Raw genomic sequence first — 23694 nt, forward strand, 5'->3', positions numbered from 1 at the left:
AATATATATTTCACATGTAGCTTGAAAGAAAGATACAGATACTCAAAAGTTTGCCTAAGGTACTATCGGGATACATGTGTACCGTGACACTGCCCAGTTCTGTTCATCTCCGATTTGAGATTTAACGGAGAGGATCGCCAGCAAGAGCAGTCTTTCGAACTCCGTAGAAGATAAAAACGACAACAGATTGACCAAGCGCCGCTTACCCATTTCAAGCATTCTTAGTCTGATGTTAATTACCAACAACTCTTTTAAGAGAAGCAAAAATAAATTGGAACTGTGCTACCGGATGACTCGTTCAAAGCAACGAAACCCCTTTCGGCATGCCATATGTTGGTAAGGAGAGTTTGTCACATAAGGAGAGTTTGTCACAAATTGCAAACAGCTCAGTCACACGTAAAAGTGATATTGACGCAGTAGGCGTTTTTTCTATATTAGTATATACTGCGCATACGTGTACCGGGTGTATTTTTTTTTGTCTTAAGTTGTTTGCACATGGATATACTCCTGTACTACACCTATATGTATTCAGACATATCTTCTTGCTAACCTTGTCCGATTTTTGTTGAATGCTTATTTTTAGCGTGTATCATGATCCAAAAACTGAAACCAGACCAGTACGCGTAATAAAGAGGTCCTACGTTAAATCTTCTTCTTGGTGCTTAGAATCGCGTACCAAGCATAAATTGACGGCTGGCTAACATTCCTCGGTGTCTCGAAACGTACAAATTTGAGAAATCTGAGATGAAAAGTTTTCTCTCTTTTTCAGCGGTGCTGGTTCGGAAACTGCACAAATATTGACCGTGAGGTCTCTTAAACAGTTAAAAGGTGGAAAATTGCTGTCTCGAATATCCATGCCTCTGAAGTATAAATAAAAGCGTTTCTTTTTGCCTTTCGCATTGAGTGTTGTATGAGAAAATAATTACAGTAAATATTTGTATTTACAATATCTTTTTACAATAAAATTCCTATTAAAACGTTTTATGAACTTCATTTAGCTTTAGCTGCAAAAATAACATGAAAAACGAAATACACGAACTTGACCTAACGAGTCATTTTGCTTTAAGTTTACCACAGTTTAAGACATACTTCTGGGCAGCACTTCAGCAACTTGTATCAGATCAATCGAAGCAAATCAATTTTATTTATCAATTGCCACACACTAAACAACAGCATGCACAAAAAAAGCCTTTGTTTCGGTTGCGCAGGATAGCTTTCTGGTTATCGCGTATCTTCTCGCACGTGTCAGTATATTTGGTCGCCGCTGCAACAAAACGGAGTCATGGGTAAACTTAAAGTACATAGTTGGTTCTAGAAAATAAAACCGGTTTTACTTTTTGCACAATAAAACTACGTATCTCAGAAATTCAGAACATCGTGAATAAACCGAATTCAAACGCATTCAAACTGAACTGTCTGTAGGAACTTTATTTCTTGTCGACACCGTTCATTGCCAATCGCGTTGTGAGCGGCGCTATCCCATTACGAAGATCAATAGTCGTTGCGTGTCGCTGTAGCGCACCAAGTGAGACAAAACACTGTGAGAGACTGAACGCAGAGCTCAATCAGCTTTGCTAACCCTAGATCTGACACAAGTGTGGTCCTGCTCGAGGAAGCTCAGCGTGAAAGAAACGCAGTCTTGGGCTCGCGCAGATCCGTGTACCGATGTTTCAGTACATCACAGGCGCAAAAGGGTCTTGGATGAAAAGCTGGATGAATGTGCAGGAAAGATCGCGGCGTGCTAGACGAGGTCTGACAGAAGCCTTTTGACATGAACCCGCAAGAGTACAGGAAACTGCTGGCGCAGCCGAGAACAGTTTCTGCAGCTCCCTTCACGCCTAGAACCAAGAATTGCGGGACAAACCGGACAAAACACAATGATTTCCCAGTTCTGTTTTTCTCAACAGAAAACAAAAACAACAACAACAGGGTCTTATGTTGATACCACACGAAACGCTTTTCAAGTTACACGCCTCCCGGCTCTTCAGTCTTTTCGCTCTGCGCGCCCGTGGACTGAAATAATATTTTATTTCTATAGTAATAATTCGTTCTGTCCAAAAACAAAATTTTCGTTGCTATTAAAAAAAAAAAAAGACACGAATCTGTCAAAAAAAAAAAAAAAAACTTACAGTCGAAAGAGAGGAGGAGCGGACTAGGCTCATTTCGGCCAATCACAGGACGAGCCTCAATCATAGGTCGTCATTTTATGCTGTCCTCAATCAAACTCACGATCACCATTTTTTCCGCAATCAGAACTCACGCCCAATCACAATCCCGATTTATTCAAAATAGGTTCACCACCGGACTCACCTTCACGGTTCCACAGAAAACCAAAACTCGCTCGCCGTCATCATCACGGTTGTCCCGCTCACAGATTCTCACGGTCATCACACTCACAGGTCCTCATGGTCCTCACACTCGCAGGTCATCACGGTCCTTCGGCCCTCACACTCACATGTCATCATGCTCATCACACTCACATGTCCTTACGGTCCTGACACATCACAGTCCTCACCCTCACAGGTCCTCACACTCACAGCTCTTCACGGTCCTCACCAGGGTGTAAGATAGACAGGTGGGGAAACGGTCCATAGAAGCCTACCGCAGCGCCGAGACCGTATTGTGTACTCGTCTACTTGCGGTACCCCCGACTTGCGTCACATGGCGCTGCGGCGAGAAGGAAAAAATTGGACTCGAATTTGCGTGGAACTTTATGGGAGAGTGCGCAAAATCAACCGAGAGCACGACAGTCCTCAATCAAAAATCCACGAGAAACCATCTCCGTCAGTTTAGCCGGTCGCCACCGGTCGCCCACCTGGAATGAGAGTTCGCGGTGCTCCACATAGATGGCGCCACAAAAAACGAGAAAACCGAGAGGGACACAATGCGGTCACTCATTTGGCTCTCGTTTCCCCACCTGTCTATCTTACACCCTGGTCCTCACACTCACACAGGTCCTCACGCTCATCATACTTACAGGTCATCACGCTTACAAGTTACTTTCTTCGTGTGTTTTTTTCTCGCAAGCCGTTGGTTTGTTTTCGCCGTGAGTCGTACGGTGGAGAAACTACCCCAAAAAAGTAAACTTCTGAACCGCCTATTCAATTTGAACGAAATGCACTATGTTTATGTTTATGCTTCGCACATCTCTATCAAATTTTGTTAACCTGGATGAAATACGAAAGAAACTAAATGCAAGCTGACGAAAACGGCGGTAAAACACAAATGCGCCTCCCGACAGGTTACGTAGACAACGTCGCATTGATTAGAGCATCGCCTCGCTGTGCATACCTCGCTTAATTGTACACATATAAACGATTATTACATTTATCTCCTCCGTTTTTTTTCTTTTTTTGTGCCACCCACACGTATTTCTACGGAAGTTTATGGAGCATATATATAAACATATGCATCGACCATTTCTTTTATCTGTTTTTGGAGGGTGTTCATATTAGGTAATCTGGTTTCACTTGACGCACCTTCGGTTTGAAATCTCAACATGATCCTTGTTGGCAGTGGTGTCCGTCAATCGTATGCTATTCAACGAGCAGAGGCCGCGGAGGTCGAGTTTTCTTGTTCACTCGAGTTGCGTCTGCTTTTGTTGATCGACCGTGCTTGTCGGAGTAGGCGGCGATTCAAGGAATCATCGGCCGGCATTGTTTTTCAGTCCTCTCGGCCTTTATAAAATACTGTCAGCGTCTATTTTCTTGATACCTGCAGCCATCCTTGAAATGGTTTTGTTTGGATTGGTTTTGCATGGCTTTGCTTGGTTTGCTTTGGAGTGGTTTGGGGGTTTGGGGTCGTCCCCGTGCGTCTCTCTGTCACGCTCTCGATCACGTAGGGCGGGCCACTTTTCATGTGGCAAGCCGCGTCATTCTTGGTGCGCAGTTTTATAATGGGCAATCAGTTCATCGAGCAAGTTTTTATAGACAGATCGTTTCCTACACATTGCGATGTTTCATCGGCATGCAGATCGTTTCTTCGACATTCGATGCTCGACAGAGCGTTCTACATTTCGTCGACACTATTTTTTTACTCGGACGTCTAGACGACATTTCTTTTTCTCTCCCTTTCGCCTACGTTGCTGGAGTGTTACGTACGGCGTGGCGGCTTTTTGTATACGTTTGGCAGTTTGGGCACGTGCTCGGCCTGTCTAGCGGATATTTGTTTACGTAACGGGAGAGTGCCCTATGAAGCTGAGGCTGGGCGCTCGGCAGCGAGGCGGCCGGACGTAATGGTTGCTTTCTGTGGTGCTCTTGGCTGCGTGCATACTCGAAGCTCGCGAGATGCTCAGTCGTTCCAATCTTTTTCTAAATAGAGTGTTTCTCGACGCAGTGGTGGCCTAGTATACCGCTCCTTTTTTTTATAGAATCACGTGAGGCTTATTTTGTTCTTAGTAATGCACGCGACAAACCAAAACTGATGTTTTGCATTCTCGTCTAGCAAAAGTTCCGAAAAGGGTAGTGGCGTAGAGGTTAACCCGTCGGTTTATGTAGTCTTTAAGAGCCGATGAACGAGGTATTGACATTGTTGTAGCTTGTAGAGTCGGAGCTGGCCGAGATCTATCGTCTACGTCGTATTCTTTGCCATTTGGGCAGCAGACCGATTCTACGGGCTTGAGCTCTCGCTGGAAGCGTAATCCTATTTGTATAGTATTCAGCAGTGCTTATTCGAGTTTACTGTAGTGAACATTTCAGGCTTGACATATCGATAGTTTATTGCTATCAACCAGGAAAACAGAATATCTGTAAACTCCTCCCGACAAAGAAAGAAAACGAGAGCTCGCCGTTTGCTTTGACCGACAGACCGATATCACCAACTGTCTGGAGCGTGCGTGACGCAGGCCATAGTTGTTCTTCACAGGAGGCTGCGGTAGTGCACGAGACGGCTCGTGATCGAAACGCGCAAGCCTACAGCGGCGTTGACCCTCGTGCGGAAAGACTACAGTTCCCGCAATGCATTGCGCCAGAGGAGAGTAGCGAAACTGGCGGTCTATTACCTCAAGCCCGGTTCACACATCTGCGTTCTGAGCAACAGAAACGACAGAAACAACACAAATGGCATGGCATCGGGGCGATTCTGTTCGCATTACAAAGCGTGACAGATAATGTAATGAGCAGCTTTATCAAGCAATCATATGTCTCGGTTGTCGCGGTGTCCTGTCGTTCCTGTCGTTTCTGTCTTTCCTGTAGCTCGGAACGCAGATCTGTGAGGAGGCCTTAACGAGCGAGCATATACGCTGATGTTACGCTTGAACGTCACAGAAAATCGGTCTTCCCGCCTTTTTGATGTGTTGCCACGGGTAGGAATACTAGCGGAGTCTATTCAGGTGATTTGTTCGGCACACAAGCGTCAGTACAGGTTATGACTTTGTCAACACTGTCTGAAGCCTATATTAATCGTAAAATAAAATCTCAAAGGCGCTTCCAAGGCCCCTTTAAGTGTGCGTGCTTGCACGACATGAAGTGTCACAGCTTTGCGACCGCAACACCTTACGCGGGCACAATGTCCACAAATATAGAAATTGAACTGGGCGGTGTTTGTAAATACAATATTTAGCGTTATTTAGCGCATTTAGTTCCCGGAAATTAGCAGCACTTTCGGGAAGCTGAATTTGCGTGGTATTTCAAACATGACAAACGGTTTCTCTACTCATTTAGTCGCACATTCACAAGAAATATTATAATTTATTTTACATAATCATTAAACCCGCGGCGTTTCTGTAACCATCAGTTCTAGACAGATTCTCTGTCGCTCGGTTAACAACTATTCATTCAACGCCGTAGCGCACTTCACAGGCCCCCTGATCAATCTTGCCCTCTGCTACACCATTGTAAAATTTCATTACGGGCTTGAATCATCGCGATATGTATCATAGGCCTTTAAGAAATAAGAAGTGTCTTAGAATTGAATTGTAAAAGGTTGGTTATTAAAAATATTTATTCTTTTTGTTTTACACGCAATCATTACCTCACTCTGAGTACCTGTGCCTTCAACCATAACAACGTGAACACCCCACACGAGTAAACAAGGGCCAAGGGGAGCACAGAGCGTCATGCACGAAGCCCGAGAAGCCCGGACAATGGGCGCCTCGGTGTCGCGTCCAGCCTGCGCGCCGGCATTCCGGCCGCGGCTGTGGCCGTGGGGAAACGCCGCGACGTAGCGGCGCCACGCGCCGCCGCGTCCTCCACTTCTCAGTGTAAGCAGTCACACGCCACACGGCGGATTCTACGAATCCCGATGAACCAGTAAAATCAGTGGAGTGAGACACGTGATAGCGTCTCACAGGCGTCCATTCAAGATGCCACCTGTATATATGCGACGCTCAATTGGCCCACTGAGTCGTAGCTTCTACAATTTGCTAAGTCACACTGAAACGGGCTTATTGGTGCGCATACAGCCAATCAGCAATGAAGTTTGGCACTACACGCTGAGCCATCTAGCGGCTGCAAAATAAAACTAATTGGGTAGGCAAGGCCGGCCCGGGTCGCGGGCCGGCAAGGACGTTTGTTTCGTTCTGCAAAGCTTTCTTGTAGTGACGCACGTTGGGAAATCTATCATGCAGCTGAGGATGCGTATAAACTAGCTATCAAGGACGCTAAACTAACATTTTTTAATGTGACCTTACCCTCCATGTTACTGACCAGTCCTAAACAGTTCTGGCGTATTATGAATAGAAACAAAACGAACGATATATCGCTCACTAATAATGGTGCTGTTATTCCAAATGACCAGTGTGCCTCCATCTTAAATGATATTTTTGTAAAAGAGTTTTGTGTAGATGATGATCGCTCCCCCCCTGTGTACCCTAATTATAACTTTTTGCCCGTGGATCCTCTTGTGATTGACTATGACGGAATTTTAAATTTGGTTGATAACTTAAAAACATCTTCGTCTTTTAGAGTAGACAATGTCACCTCCACACTCCTTAAGAATACTAAAAATTATATCGCAATTTACCTTTTTAAGATTTTTGAGCAATCTCTTGCATCTGGTGTATTGCCTGAAGAGTGGAAAATAGGGAAGGTGATTCCACTCCATAAACAGGGCGATAAACAGAGTCCTCTTAACTATCGCCCCATTTCCTTAATCACCACACCTTGTAAAATTTTAGAGCACATAATTTTCACTCATTTGGTTAACTACTTGGACTCTAATTCCTTCTTTTCTCCATCCCAACATGGTTTTCGTAAATCCCTTTCATGTGAGACCCAACTACTGACCTTCACTAATGATGTACTTTCCATACTTGACCGTGGATCCCAGATTGACTGTTTTTTTTAGATTTCTGCAAAGCTTTCGACAAAGTTCCTCATGAACGTTTACTCTTTAAACTCAGTCAACTCAATCTCGATCCTAACGTGCTGTCTTGGATTACATGTTTTTTAGCTAATCGTTCTCAGTTCGTTCATGCTAACAATGTAAATTCTTCTATCAAACCTGTTACTTCTGGTGTACCGCAAGGGTCTGTTTTGGGGCCCCTGTTGTTTTTAATTTACGTAAATGACTTACCACTGTGTGTATCATCATCGATTAGCCTCTTTGCTGATGATTGTGTAATTTATCGAGAAGTCACTAATACTACTGACATCGAACTTCTTCAAAATGACTTACAAGCTGTGGCTGATTGGTGTGATATGTGGCAAATGTCCCTCAATACTAACAAATGTAAAGCGATGACTATCTCCCGTCGAATCACTATATCTCCTACTAACCCAATCGTTGAAATTCCTCTTGAAACTGTACCATGCTATAAGTACCTTGGGGTGCACATCACTTCTAACATGTCATGGAAAACTCATACTGACCACATTATCGCCAACGCTAACTCCATGCTTGGTTACCTGAAGAAAAACTTTAGGTTAGCCCCAGTGTCCCTAAAAGTACTAATATATAAAACCCTTGTCCGTTCCAAACTAGACTATGCAGCAGCAATTTGGGATCCTGGTCTCTTAACTCTCGTGACTGATCTTGAAGCCCTACAGAATCGCGGTGCCCGTTTTATATTTACTAACTATCATCGCACATCTAGTGTCTCACCTATGAAAACTAATTTATCACTTCCTGCTCTTTCATTACGCCGAAAAATATCTCGTTTGTGTCTTTTTTATAAAATTTATCATTCGAATACTCCGCTAAAAAACAAACTAATGTTAAATCCTGTTTTCATCTCGCCGCGCGTAGATCATCAATTTAAAGTCGGAATTCCTCATTGCATTACCTCAGCCTATTATAACTCCTTTATCCCAAGGACATCTTCAGAGTGGAATCGCCTTCCCGCGCAATTAGTAAACATACCATCCTTTGACTTGTTTAAAAGTGCGTTGACTACTTACCTATGTTAATATCTCTCTTTGTTTGATTGCCTTGTTTTATACATTTCTTAATTTGTTTACATATTTTTTTTACATTTTTCGTGCTTGGCTTTTAGTGTTTGTATATTGTTTGTGTTCCAAATTTGTCTTGTACCACTCCCCTCTGTGATGCCCCAGGGCCTTGAGGGTACTTAAATAAATAAATAAATAAACTGGCGGGAACCACAGTGGTGGGGACTGCGGGCGGGCGCATTTAGAAACCACGTGTGAACGTGGCATTTCGCATCGGCGTGAGCCTTGTTGGAACCGTTTTTCGTAAAAGCTGGTTTCAACTTCACGTCTCTATGACCTCACCGGGTTCCTGTGGCATCTCGCCTACCTCCTAGAGTTTCCCCCAAAAATAAACGTCTCTACTGCTGCGTGAAAGACCACCACAGTCGCGAAGGTGACTCAAGCGTCAAACTTTACCGCTTCCCTTTGAGATCTTGCAAAGCGACGCGACGAAAAGGTGGATTACTGCCAGGGCCGGCCTTTGGGGTGGGCGACCTATGCAGCCGCACAAGGCGCCATTCATGGAGGGGGAGGTCGGCGGGGGGGGGGGGGGGGGGGGGCGCCGAAATGGCAGCCTACTGAAAATCATATGTGTAAAACACTTTGGATCCGTAGCTATTTCTTTAGTGTGTGTGTGTGTGTGAGCGACCAGCTACGACTCCGGACTCGCAATGTCGATCAGTGTTCCCAAGTCAAAATTTAGAAACCTGCCGCAAGAATCCCGAAAACCGCTACAAACCGCTACAAACCTTCGGCCCTAAAAAGCCTTTGCGACATTTTACGACCGAATGCGATGCAGTGGAACTGGTCCTAAGAAGTCGCAAGAGGCTTAAAAACCGGTCTGGTCTCTCTCTGTCTAACTCGGTCGCAAGAGTGTGAACGGGCCTTTACTTGTTTGACTAAAACTGGTGGCGACAGGTGGCATTAAAAAAAAAAAAAGATGTCACCAAGAAAATTGCGGGAATACTGCTAAATTGGCAACACTGGTGCCGATACCTTTCATTGCTGTTTTCTGTTGATGAAAGATTGACTATCTTATTTGTCAAGGTAAGGCATTGCATAATTGCATTCAAATTATTGGCACGAAGATCCTGAAGTGCATTTGTTCCTTTTCCAGTGGGCTCATCACTGCGTAACACCTATCACTGTGCGTGCACACCTGAGTTACTTAAGCTCTTCGTCGTGACACAAACATATTATTACCTAACGACTGCTAGTTTCTAGAGTCTAATTGTTAATACTCAGAGTGCACTTGTTGCTAAATGTAAACTGGAAGAATTTTCATTGGTTCGGTCACTGTTCTTTGCGTTGACTTCGACCTTCGGGCTCTGTATCACGTAATATGGTGCTTTGCCTACGGTACTGCATAGCAGGTGCCATGATCTGCTCAAAACTATTGTAGAATCTAACGGGGTAACATAAGGAGCGTCTTCGGGTTCTTGTAGACGATAATTTTTGTGTTCCTGAGTCTCGTGTTTTTATTACCATGAATCAACACAAGCTAGCTTGTCTTTTTTTTAAATTAATGTTACATTATGCAACGGGTCAGGACGGCTGGTGTTAAATTTATATTAAGTCTGTTGGTTAAAATTTCAGCGATATGCCACTTTTTTCAAAGAAACCATCAGGAGCGCACTACAAAAAAACTAAAATTTGAAAAAGATCGCGAATCCAGGAAGAGTGCAGATGCCATGACAAAGTATGTGAAAGTAAACGAAGGCCCCTTAAGTTCAGGTGAACCATCAGAGGGAGAAACATTGCACGAAAGGTTGAAGGCTGCGAAATACTACTCTCTCATATTGGACTGTACACCTGACACCAGCCATATTAAGAAGATGCCATTTTATCCTCGCTCCTTGGACACGATCGTTGGCAAATTCATAATTCAAGAGCATATCATTGGTTTCAAGACAGTCTGTGAATCCACAGGAGAGGGCCTCACCAAGGCTCTTATTTCGACACTGGAGGAGTGCGACATTATAATTGAGGACTATCGCGCCCAATTCTATGACAACGCCGCCAACATGAAATGTAAAATAAAAGGTGCGCAGAAACGATTTCTTTAGAAAAATCCCCGAGCATTTTTTGTTCATGTGTATGCCACTCTCTATCTCGTAGTAGGGGATGCAGCAGCATCTTCTACAGAATCTGTCACGCTCTTCGGCATACTACGGAGAAGTTATGTTTTATTCTCTGCCTCTGTTAATTGCTGGAAGATCCTTACAGATCACGTCTAGGGGCTTACCTTAAAGCCGCCATGCGACACACGCTGGGAATGCAGAGTTAACAGCGTCAAACCCGTCCGCCACCAGACAGCTCAACGTCATGATGACCTTGTTGGTTTGGCCGAATCACAGCAGCTAGACCCTGGCGTCCGATATGAAGCTCGAACTCAAGCAGGGCAGCTCGTACGGACCTTAAGGTTCTCGTTTCCATTGTAGTGTGGTACGACATTCTTTTCAAGTTAATGTTGTAAGCAAGAACATGCAATGCGTAACAAAGGACATCGTAGCAACCACCCAGCTGCTGAAAGTATGCAGCTATTGCATCTGCTATTATCGCGATATCGGGTACGAAACTGCACTGGAAACTACGAACGGTAATGCCGAGAGCACGGGTGCTGACATTGTGATGAAACCGACCCCTCGGCTGCGTCGGAAAAAGCACCAATTCAGTTATGAATGCCGAGACAAGGGTGATGATGTTGAGACAAAATTCAAGCGACAGTTCTCCTACGAGATGGTTTATTCTGTAAATATCTCGATTGAAGAACAATTCACGCATAGAGCAGCAGGTGAGCCTCTGGGGGGATTCTTTACGACCTGAACCGACTTCCGAACAAAGCAGAACTTCTTAAACTGCGCCAAGGCCTTGACCATGCACTGGGACACATAAAAAGTGCAGACATTGACGGTACAAATCTCTGCAGGGAGCTGATCTACTTATGCAGCCTGCTGCCAACTGGGTGCAGTGCTCCCCAGGACGTCCTCCAGTTACTCGACAATTATCGCGATGTCGGATACGAAACCGCACTGGCAACTGCGATCGGTCTTGCCGAGAGCATGGGTGTTGACAGTGTGACGAAACCGGCCCCTCGTCTGCGTCGGGAAAAGCGCCAATTCAGTTATGAATGCCGAGACGGGGGTGATGATGTCGGGACAAAATTCAAGCGACAGTTCTCCTACAAGACGGTTTATTCTGTAAATATGTCGATTAAAGAACGCTTCACGCAGATAGAGCAGCAGGTGAGCCTCTGGGGGGATTCTTTACGACCTGAACCGACTTCCGATCAAAGCAGAACTTCTTAAACTGTGCCAAAGTATTGACCATGCACTGGGACATATAGAAAGTGCAGGCATTGACGGTACAAATATCTGCAGGGTGCTGATCTACCTATGCAGCCTGCTGCCAGCAGGATGAAGTGCTCTTCAGGACGTCCTCCAGGTACTCGACAATTATCGCGATGTCGGATATGAAACTGCACTGGCAACTGCGATCGGTCTTGCAGAGAGCATGGGTGTCGACAGTGTGATGAAACCGGCCCCTCGGCTGCGTCGGAAAAAGCGCCAATTCAGTTATGAATGCCGAGACGAGGGTGATGACGTCGAGAAAAAATTCAACCGACAGTTCTCCTACGAGATGGTTGACCCCGTAAAGGTGTCGATTGAAGAACGCTTCACGCAGATAGAGCAGTAGGCGAGCCTCTGGGGGATCCTTGTAGACCTGAACCGACTTCCGAACAAAGCAGAACCTCTTAAACTGTGCCAAGGCCTTGACCATGCACCGGGACATCTAGAAAGTGCAGACATTGACGGTACAAATCTCTGCAGGGTGCTAATCTACCTATGCCGCCTGCTGCTAACTCGATACAGTGCTCCAGGACGTCCTCCAGTTCATTCTGGACAACCATCTACGTGGCAACTTTTCTTATGCGTGGATGCATTGAGGATCCTCCTCAATTTGCCAGTGACAGTGGCCACCACCGAGAGGGTTTTCTCAAAATTAAAGCTTGTTAAGTTAAACCTAAGATCCGCCATGGCACATGACAGGCAATCGTCATTGGCAGTTTTGACCACTGAAAACAGGATAGCGTCTATCTTGGATATGTCGCCATCCGCAGCCCAATTTGCGATGTAGAAGGTTCGGTTGGTTGCCTTCTAGGGTATCTGACTCGGTTAACTTGTTCTTTTGTTTTGTCTGTTCATCCGACGTTAGCTTGCTATGCGAGAACCAGAGCCGAAAGTTGGTTAATCTGGGAAATAAATGTATTTTGAGCCATTTAAACTCGGTGCCGACAGATCTCTTAATGCTCGCGAACGTCGTTCGTTTTGAGGATGTGGTTCTCGACTCACAACGACAAAATCGCGACGATTCGCGCTGGGTTACTCTGACATGTTTTCTAACAACGTGATGTTGGGTGCGAAAATAGGGGGGGGGGGGGGGGAGGGGGCGCCACAGTCGCAGTTTGCCCGTGGCGCTTGCTGCTCTAAGGCCGGCCCTGATTACTGCAGTGCGACGCATCAAGTAAGTGAATTTTCAATGAATTGTTGAAGTGAACGAAAATAGATGTGCACGTTTGGAAAGTGGTCTGACAAACTCGTTTTGGGAGCTACTCGGAAAAATAACATATTTATACAAGTTCTATTACGAGTCTCTGAGGCAGCCACATAAAGAAATAAGGTAGGAAAAATCGGGCCGATTGTTGCTTCGCTGCGACGTCGAGAATCAGGCGATCAGGTCTTGAAGCGAGATGCCCGCGGGCCCGTTCCGGCACTTGCAGTTGTATAGGCGTGCATTTTGTTGCGACCGCCCGCGGCGTTCGGCACGCGCGGTCGCAACCAAAACCTTGCAAACCTGCGAGTTTTTAGATATTGAATTTTCGTGGAACAAATTTTTGCTTCTTTCGGCTACCAAATTTAATGCTGAGTCTGGTAGAAAAATGTAACGGCGTGCAAAAAACAGGATGCAAAAGATTTTTTTTTTATTTTTTTAGAAAAAAATTTGTACGAAGCGTAAATATCCTCTCCCGTACACTTTGTTGGCTGTTGCCTCTTCACACCAGGCGTGCGTACAACATGCGGAGTTTGGTTCTAATTACCCACATTTTATTCTAGTGTTGGGGGCGTCGGGAGAAGAAGAGGACGGTCGAGCGAGGCGCGAGTGGGGGTCAGCCGGCGAGGAAGGAGGAAGAGCGTGTTGCACGAGGCTGGGGCCGGGCAGGACCGCTAGAGCCGTTCTGGCTGGTCTGGCCCATGGTGATCCCCGGAGCATTCCACCAGCGAGGTTCCGACCAGGACGGGCGGAAACGGCGAGCCCTGGCCACACCGGCCAAGGCCATACCGGCCAAGGCCATGACGATCCAGGAGAGTTCTGCAGCGAGGCTCTGGCTGTGATAGCCCGGAAGAGCTGGCCTACTCAGCGCTGGCGTGGAAAGGACGATCCGCAGGCGTGTACACGGACTCCGTCTGCGAGCTATGAACGACGGGTGACAACTTGGGTCGGGGGGTCCGAACTGCCGCCTTCCGAAGACGGGCAACCGGGGAGCACAGTAAACCCATTCGCTGCCTTCTCATTGTGTTGTGTCACTTCCTTTGAGACGAGCGAAGCACAGACCGATCGGGCGGCGAATATTATAAAGCGACCCCACAAGTTGTGAAGACAACTCAAACTGGTGTCCAAATGACAACTCTAGAATATGCTCTAAACACTTCGACCTATCAAACCCCCGACTGTCTTAAAAAAACGCATAAAACAACAAGGAACGTGGCGCGCACGTGCACACAGCGACTCCTGAAATTGGGGTCCCCGCCGCTCACCGCGGCCCGACGGGCAAACTGGCCGCCCCATTAACAGACACCTCCGCTTGTGGCGCTGAATGCAGCTCTCTCGTGGCGCCGCCTGGCCATTGCCGTCTGGCTATTATGCCCTTGCGCAATCTTGCCCCGAAAGACACGTAAAAGCATGATATCGCACAATGTGAAAGATCTCACTCGAAGCTTCGATCGATCATGACACTCCTTTGTTGCTCTTCCTGCGTGATGACTCATTTGCGAAAGGTACGGTGAGGTGCACGGAAAAATAAAATTGTTTGTGCGACTGGGTGCTGATGAGGGTCATGTGAGTCCCTTAATTTTATCACAGCCGTGCGAACGTTATAATTGACGCAGTCATAAAATGCTATATGCTCACCGGCACTACCTTGGCAACAGAAGCCGAAATCCAAACGAGCCTTTCTACGCCACAGAGAGAACAGCGCTTATCGTTTAGAGCGCTTCGTTAACTCCGACATTACCGCGCCGGCTCGAGGCACCATCAATCCGTTGGGCGTCTCGCCTTTCTGCCATGAAGCGAAGAGCGAACGCCGAGGTGAGACGAAAGCGAACATCCCCCCCCCCCCCTTTCCCACATACCCCCCTACCCTCCACAGCTTGTTGAGACATTGCGGAGGCCGCTGGCAAGGAGGAGCCTGCAAGAACAAGCACCCCCCCCCCCTCCCCCTCTTTCTCCGCCCTCCGGAGGACCCAGCGGGCTTACAGGACGGAGGAGCGGGCGAGCGACACCCAAACCAACTCTGAACCCCACGCAGTTGTTGCGAAGCGAGAGTCTCCTCGCCCATTAAGATGGCCCGGGAGCTCACGCGACCAACCCAGCTAAGATAATACCAGTGCTCACCGCGACATATCATGTCCATGGTCCTCATACTCCCGTCATCACGCAGACTAATGCAATCACCGGACTCATATCCTCCCTACGTTTCACGTCTTGATTCGGGCTCACACTCGTGAGCCTCGAAACACACAATCACACTCAAGAGATCTGAAAACTCACACTAATGAGTACTTCACTTACAAGTCAAGCTCGCACTCACACTCATGAGTCCTCAGAACTCATGCTCCCACTCACGCTCATCAGTTTTCAGAACTCACGCTCAAACTCATGAGTTCTAAGGACTAAAACTCACTCTCAAGTTTTCAGAACTCACTGTCACACTCACAATCAAACTCAGGCTCATGAGTTCGCAGGGCTCACACTCACGATCAGACTCACGGTCTTGAGTTATCAGGACACACTAACACTCACCCTCATAAGTTCACGTAATTCACAATCACACTCACACTCACACTCACAATTTTCGACACTCGCGGCCCCACTCACGATCACTTCAAATCTGACGGTGACCGTGAGTGATCGTGACTGATCACACTGATGGGCGAGAATGCCAAGGTATGGCCTCAATTGATGTCATGGTCCACCCAGAAGCAGGATTTTTTGCAGTCTCGGGCGTCGCCCTCATCGGTCCCGGCGTGATTGTTGCTGGTTCTGTTGAATTTATTTCTGCGACGCGCAAGAACGACATCGGGCTAAAACTTCGTTAAAATTACCTGCAAGACACCTGACACCTGTATCAATAAGACACCCTGGTTGAAAATCTTGATCATGGAAAGATGATGTAAAAAGCCTCATACAAGCGCGTCGTATTATGGGACGTCCTATACCAGCGAAAAAGCCGGCTCCAACATAGTTGATTTAGGCGGAACGATACACGCGGACGGAACTATACAACCGTCTGTTGTTTTAGGACATCTATACCACCCTAGTGGATTAAGACAGAACCATGGAAGCCCACGGGATCATGGAGGGGGACGGAACCATACAAGCATAACGTAATCAAAAAAACTATTTCTTGATGACACCCAGTCAATGCAATCCCTGTAGGCAGAGACTAACATTTTCAACTATTCAACCCATCATCCTCTCATTTCTTTCTTTTCATATTCATTAAGCACCTCATTCCACCTTTTTATCACTTAATCCTTTCCCCTGTGCAGAGTAGCCAACTAGGACAAAAGTCCAGGCTTACCTCTTTGCCTTTCACTCATAACTTTAATAATAAAACAAAACGTAATATGGGACACCGTATACCAGCGAAAAGGCGATGCCAGCATTATGCAGCTATGTGGGAGAATTCACCCTTATGATTTCACCATGCTGGTATCGCGTTTTTAATCCGAAAGCATTAACTGTTTCATGGAGCAACCGACGTCATCAGCTGTGAAACTATGCGAAACGGCACCTTAATGAAACCACGCCCAAAAGCGTGGTTTTATTGGCTGAAGCGCGTTGGCGAGACTCCCATTGGCCGCTGCGCCTCAATTTATGTGATGTCATCCTGACTGTGCCATCACCCTGTTTCGTTATGAATAATAACTGCTTTCGCTCGCCTTTTATTGGTTGTACAGCAGGTGGCATTATATACGGCGCATGGAATAAACCAAGGGGTCTGTTCAGCCTGGAACTAAGTTACAGCCTTGTCCATCCTCTCGCCGCAAGGCACACAACAGTTTGAACAATCGCTCACCTGATGGTGCTGCGTGTCCGCGAGGCAGCGGCGTCACCGTTCCACGCCCAAGGTCAGCGCGTTGTACGCCGCAGATTAAAAAAGGGAGCGAAGAGTGGCGTGCGTGCTTTCGCATTCACGACTCATAAGAAGTGCTTAGGTGTACCTCAACCCGTTTTCACTGGTATAAAAGGCGATTTTTTAAAGCTTTACATAATTGTTTAAAAAGGTCGTGAAAGCTACACTCTCTGGTTTCTGCAGGTGAGTTATACGGCCATTTGGACGTAGTACAGGGGCCTAATCGTAAAGATCAGTCCGATAATTACATACAACTTATGACTCTACTTTTTAATTAGTGAAAATGAACATATCGCTTTACTTATAAGATTGCTGAGAGTCATCCAAAGACACTAAATCAACTCTTTTTAGAAGGATATAACGCAGGGGTAGCATTTTACGCGTTCTGTAAAAAACGCTTCATTTGGACGCGTTTCCAGGTTTCGGTTTTTTGTCGGAGCGCATCTTTGCGCCCACGGTCCTGTTCCCCAGGGGCGGCTTGCTCATCTCGCGGCCGCGGCCACGGTTGCGGACAAGAGGGAATTCTTTTTCACGTGACCAGCTTTATGGGGACAAGAAGTACCTAGCGTCCCTGCCTAATTGCTGAGAAATACGTGTCACTTCGAGTACAAAATTTTAAATTCGCCAGTAGAAATTGACAGCAGACGCTTTCAACTTGAATCCATTTAACCGCTCCTTTATATTTTAGTAGCGCCAGGTAGCGTTACGGCAAGGGAAGGTAAATATGAGCCAAAACAAAGAAAAGGTCACGCAAGCTAAAAGCGGTGGCAGTGTATTTCTATACCTACGCCAGCGTCGAACGCCTTAGCCTTCCGGTGTATGCGCCCACCTGGAATCGATATGACCGATATCACCGATATGATAAAAGAGGTGTGAAGGTGGGGGAGGAGGTTATATTGAGCTCCGCCTCCTCGGGGGGGGGGGGGGGGGGGGGGCGGGGGAAGGGTGGAGGTCGCGGATGTAAACATTTCGGCGTCGCCAATGGCGGACGTCCAGTTGCAGCTGTGGCTGTAGTCGTGAGTCCTTCGCGTTTTTGCTGGTTAAAAAAAAAGAGAAAAGAACGTTACACTTCTGTATTGTGTGATGTAGAGGTTGGCTACGATCAGGCGCTGTCCAAAGGCAGTGTTACCAGGGGAAATGAAAACGTGCTGCGTCTTAGGATGTGGTGGGCGCATTCACGACGGTGTGTCGCAGTTTCAATTTCTGGCACGATTGACAGATTGAGAGCTCTTTCTTGATTCGGTGGATGGTTGTGCATCTCAATTTTTAGTTGGTGGAGCGATTTGTCTGGTTAATTCCCATAACAAACGAGTCTTTTTCCTATTAAATAGGTGCGTGGTTTTCTGCACTTTGCACCCTTATAGAGACAAGCAGCTCCTAGCCGCCCGAAAAAGAGCAAGAACAGGTTTGTGATGCCCTTACATGTTTGGGGCTGCACGCGCACTACGCTGAAGGAAGAAGCGTGTTGTTATCCCTGTATGTTAAGACAGTAAGCTCAGAAAAATGTGACTTGTGCGAGTGCAGAGGGCTAATATAAGCCCATCGGGTTACCGCCGAGCAAGTGTTCCTCTGTTTAAACAGGGCATGGAAAAATAAGATTTCATCAAATTTCGCCCAAAATAAAAATTACACCATCTTCCCGAGGGGAACCATGAGGTGATGCGGAGCATCGCGGATCCTTATTAACGGTGTTATTAACGGTGTTAGTAACGTTGTTAAACTTCACGGTCCCGAACCTCAGGTTCTCCTGCTCGACGTTCACGAACCAACGCGGCTTCCCGTTCTCGAAGGTCGGGTTCCGCCGCTCGCTTCGTACGTTTACGTTGAACTTCACGGTCCCGAACCTCAGGTTCTGCTGCTCGGCGTTCTCTTACCGCCGCTGCTTCACGTTGTCCTAGATCAGCATCCTCCGCTCGACGTTGACGAATGGACGCCGCTTCTCGTTGACGTAGTTCAGGGTCTGCCGCTCGCTTCAAGCGTTTGCGCTCAGCGTAGCGTGCCCTTCACTGCGTAGCTTTGTCTTCAGTGGACGTAGCGTTGCGGTTTAGTTTGTGGGGTGGTGCTGACGCTTGCTTTGCTCCAACCCACTAACTGACGGGACTGTTGCTTCCATCACACTTCATCGGAAGAACGGAGTGAAGGGGAGTCAACAGCGGTGAACTGAACGTGCGCAGCGCGCTACCGCTGCTCATATTCACACTTGAAGGAGAGGAGACTAGAGGAGGAGAGTCGCGCATGCGCGCGCGGTGTGAGTAGAAGCGAACGCACGCGAAGTGCACGCAGCTGGTAGAGAGGGACAGCGGAGAGAGTAACGCGCAGCTATTGGAGAGAGGGAAGGAGGAGAGTTTTGCATGCGTAGTGTGAGTGCGGACTACGACGCCGCGGGACATAGACCCGAGCAAGAGATGCTCCGCATCTAAAACAATAATTACTTCTTGGTGTCATCAAGCCTACGACATAACTTCCGCAATACGCTCGACGCCGCACACGAAAGGAGGGAACTTGCGAATGGTAACAATCTTCGTTCTCGGTTGTGAGCAAACAAACCTCGGCGCGTTGGCTCCCTCGCTCGTGAGTCCTTTGGCTTCGCTCCTTGATACCTGTCTCCTAGTTGTTAGATAGAAACACATTAAACCGCTCGAGTTATTTCGTCTGTCCTCTCTGAAAGGCGAAGTCGAGCTCGCTCGTAAAGTAAGACAGCTGTTGAACAGCAAGCGACGTTGCAAATAAGCAGACGACGCTCAGATAGTGGGTCTCGGTGACCCACTCTCTTTCCACTCCAGCCAATCAGAGCTCAGCGTTCAGACGTCACCGCAACCCCTGCGAAAGAAGCAGACGACATTTCCCTCCGCATAAGTTAGGAACGCCGGGACTTGTAGCGGCCTGAAACTTCGAAGTTCAGATCGCGACAGGAACTGAATATTTTTTATATATATATTTTGCGCGTGTGTCTAAGTTTTTTAACTTTGATCCTTTTTATAACTCGTCCAAATCATCCACTTGCACTACTGCGACTTACACGGTTTTTACCACTGATCTCAATGACAATTTCTGGATCGCGCATCCCCGCACGTTCGCTGTTGCGCGAGTGCGGCCACCGGACGGCCATCTTGCATAGTAAGTTTTTTCGTTTTGCTAGCGTTTTGCTGCGGTTTTCCAGCGTGCTATGACACGTTTTCTACTCGTCCGTCGCCATCCGCCGAAGACGTTCTTTAAGATCCTTGGTGAGGCGTGATATTTCTGATGAGAACACGTGGACATTTTTGCGAAAGTGCAGTGTCGCAGAAAAATGGCACAACTCGTCGAAAGCAAGTTTCGCCGGTGTGGCGGCGTGTTCAAAGCTTTCTCAGCAATCCGAAGTGCTGTGTCTCTGTGCTTTCGCACGCTTTATACCGTTCAAGAGTCGGCGCCGAGTGAATGTGTTTTGCGAGTGCAATCTGCGTTAAGTCGCCTGTGCCTCTGGATCAGCGTCTTACTTTACAGTGACGACTGCCCACTTGCGGCACTCGCAGTCAAGAAACGAGCTTAATCCAGCGTCCAGTAGCGACGGAGGAGGGGTGAAGGTACATTTTTTTTCGTCCTCAGACGATTTACAAAATACTGCGCAAAACAGCTTCTCATCACTGATCACTGCTGGCTCATTATCAACCTACTTAATTGCTCTTGACGTTTGAGCGAGGCTCGCTTAATTTTGATTGGTTAACAAATTGCACCTGACCATATGGGCCGCACTTCAAGGATTTTATTTCTCGCCGTCTTGTACTTTTGCTTTCGAAAACCCTCCTTGCTCCACAGCTTTGCTCTATTCGTGCTCCCATGTGATCCATTATAGTAGATTTTGAACGTAGCCATGGTCAATAGTACATAAGAAGACGTACAGATCCCCCCCCCCCCCCCTTTATTGATAGCAACTCACCGGAACAGCTGGAGGATCCAGAACTGCGTGGCCGATATGTACATAAATTATCTCAAGGAATCTACGGGCGACACACGTTTAGAACTTTGGTACGGCGTCAATTCTTGATTAGTTTATAAGCGTGCTAAGGCAGAAATATGCAGCACTCGGCGTTCCAAGGAAGCTTTCATCACGCCGCGAGACCGGCGACACTTGCTTCCGACGAGTTGTGCCTTTTTGCTGCGGCACTACGCTTTTGTAAAAATTTCCACGTGTTCTCATCGGCAAATATCACGCCTCACACAGGATCTTAAAGAACGTCTTCGGCAAATGACGACGAACGAGAAGAAAACGTGTCTATAGCACGCTGGAAAACCGCAGCAAAACGATAGCAAAGCGAAATAATCTTCCATGGAAGATGACCGTCCTGTGACCGCACTCGTAGAGCGAGGATGCGCGATCCAGCAATTGTCATTGAGGTCAGTGGTTTTAACTGTTTGTTTTACCTGTTGAATCGACACACCGGAAAAAAAAGAGCAAGCCAAGTTAACGCGTTAATACAATCGTTTCATAATGTGCATTAAAAGGAAACCATGATCAAGCCAAGTTAACGCGCTAATATAATCGTTTCATAATGTTCATTAAAAGGAAACCAAGATTACAGCATCGATATGACATCACACTAACGGGGGCGCAACAAGCATCTTTCCCCAGCAACTACACTTTTATGGGTTTTGAAATATACAATGCTCTTGCAACGACTCTTTTCAATAACAGGAGACGCCTATTTAGTACAAATACACACTGCAGTCCTGTCAATAAAAAAAAAGAAAAAGAAATCTAAACATTGAGTGCGCAGGCGAGCTGGTGAAAGTTTATCATAATGTAGAATACCCGAGACTGTGGTAAAAGCTGGGAAACTTGGTCCAAGAACAAAAAACGGAGGAAAATAAAAAAAAAATAAAACAATAATAAAAGTTTCTGTCGCGGTTCGAACCCGGAACTTTCACGTTACGACGAGAAGTCCTGGCGCTCTTACCTCTCGACTATACAGGAAAATTGACACGCTAGCTTGGCGCAGCTATATAAATATACTAGCACCGCTTTTATCTCCCGTGATTTTTCTTTTCTATTGGCTAATATTTGCCTCCTCTGGCCGTAACTTTACCTGCCGCTCCCAAAGCATAAAGGGGCGGTTAATTGAACTCCAGTTGAAAGCCTCTGCAGTCAGTTTCTGCGAGAAAAAATAGACTTTTCTATTCGAAGCGACAGGGATTTCTCTGCCATTAGGCAGGGACGCTAGGTACTTCCTTGTGCCAATGGAGCTGTTCATGGGACATAAAAAATCCCCCCTTGGCCGCAGCCACGGCCGCGGCCGCGAGATGAGCAAGCCGCCGCAGGGGCTTAGAGGCGCAACCACAATTGCGCCCTGCTTTCCTCCGTCCAACGAGGAAGGCGAGGGGCGGCTTCGCACTGCGGCCACAGGGCAGCAGGATCGCGTGCGCAAAGATTCGCTCTAATATATGAAACCCAACTCTATAGAAACGCGTCTAAATTGAGCATTTTTTATCACCCTAAAAAAAAGTGGTGTAGCCCTTACACTCCTTGTCACATATACGACACCCCAAAACTTCAGTTCGCCATACAGCACACTGACATCGAGCTGACGGCCCGAACGTTTACGAGAGGCTTGATGACGGTGCGATATAAGATATTAAGCAGCTAAACTACGCATTAAAGTGTACAAAAAGAACACACCGAGGTTTTGCAGTAAGCCCAAAAAAACCCCGAGAATGTTTTTACAGCTGTTTACACTTACGTAAGCTTTTGTAATAAGTTGTACAAATCGGCTTTCAAGCCGCTCGTGAAAGTTGGTAGCGTCCGTTCAACGTCAGTGCGCTGTACACCCAACTGAAGTTTAGGGTGTCGTATCTGTGACGAGGGGTGTAGAAGCTACACCCCTTTTTTTAGAGTGTAAAACGCCGTGAAATGCTGCTCCTTTGTTATATCTTCATAAAAAGTGTCGATTTAGTGTTGTTCGATGGTGCTTAGCAAGTTTATAATTAGAACAATGGGTCTATTTTCACTAATTAAAACTTTACGGAACATATTATACTTATAGAAAGCTGAATCGGTTTTTGTTTTGAGGAAACATATTTCAGTCTTCGTTTGACTGCCAGGATCTCGAATATCAATATTATTCCTTAATATGGTGAATCGATGCTTCATATAATCATTTTCAAAGTACCGCTAAAGGCATTTTTTCCCGGAGGGTGACGTCACAAAAGGAGTTTTCGAAATCTCCGCTTTCACGCATCTTCAGCGCGTATTGAAGCTATGCACGCACGCGCTATTTAAAAAAAAAAGGCACAAAAAGATGTCACGACTGGTGCCAGTGCGGGAGAATATACCTCGCAAGCTTGCGTTTGGATCCGCGGCCCTCAAGCGACACACGCTTGGCGGCCGAAAGATCCTCTTATGATGTCACCACTGGTCCGATGTTTTTTGTGCTTTATCGCATTTAGTTCTTATATGTTTGGGGAAAACGAACGTGATATTCAGATTCACGATATAAAACTAGGCTACAGTCAACCACTATCTAGTTTCTTTTTAAGAAATGTTACGCTTCCTTTTAATAAGCCGACTCAGCATTACAGTCAGCCCTTTATACTATGCCCCCCCCCCCCCGGCCAAACAACTCACCTGCGCACACCGCGCAAGTGTAGCTTTTACGTGTTTTTTTTTCAAGAAATATGTAAAGCACAAAAACACACCATAGAATGACCCTTAATACTATATGATTGCATGGTTCCTTCGCAGCTTGGATCGTTTGGGAAAGACTCGCAAACAATGTCAGCCAGTTTCCACATCAACGAGTACTTTCAAACAAGTATGATGTTTGCATGCTAATAAGCTCTCATCCGAGGTCCTCAAACCTTTCCAGAATCCGTTTCTTTGCTGCGTGCAATCCTTCCTCGAAGAATTGCACGCAGCAAAGCTGAACTTTTCTCGAAAGA

General features: G+C 46.6%; 1 protein-coding gene across 1 annotated transcript in view; it reads left to right on the plus strand.

The window, feature by feature from the left end:
• The window catches only part of LOC120841418 (venom metalloproteinase antarease-like TtrivMP_A), a 45745-nt gene extending 44912 nt beyond the window's left edge, over positions 1–833 (plus strand). The window contains exon 14 of the mRNA XM_040212308.2: positions 770–833. Within this exon, the coding sequence (XP_040068242.1) occupies positions 770–817 (48 nt within the window). The 3' untranslated portion in view covers positions 818–833. The remainder of the gene's footprint in view (positions 1–769) is intronic.
• The last annotated feature ends 22861 nt before the right edge of the window (positions 834–23694 follow it).

This window comes from Ixodes scapularis, unplaced genomic scaffold (genome assembly GCF_016920785.2).
Source record: "Ixodes scapularis isolate PalLabHiFi unplaced genomic scaffold, ASM1692078v2 PGA_scaffold6__148_contigs__length_123643588, whole genome shotgun sequence".
Taxonomy (NCBI): domain Eukaryota; kingdom Metazoa; phylum Arthropoda; class Arachnida; order Ixodida; family Ixodidae; genus Ixodes; species Ixodes scapularis.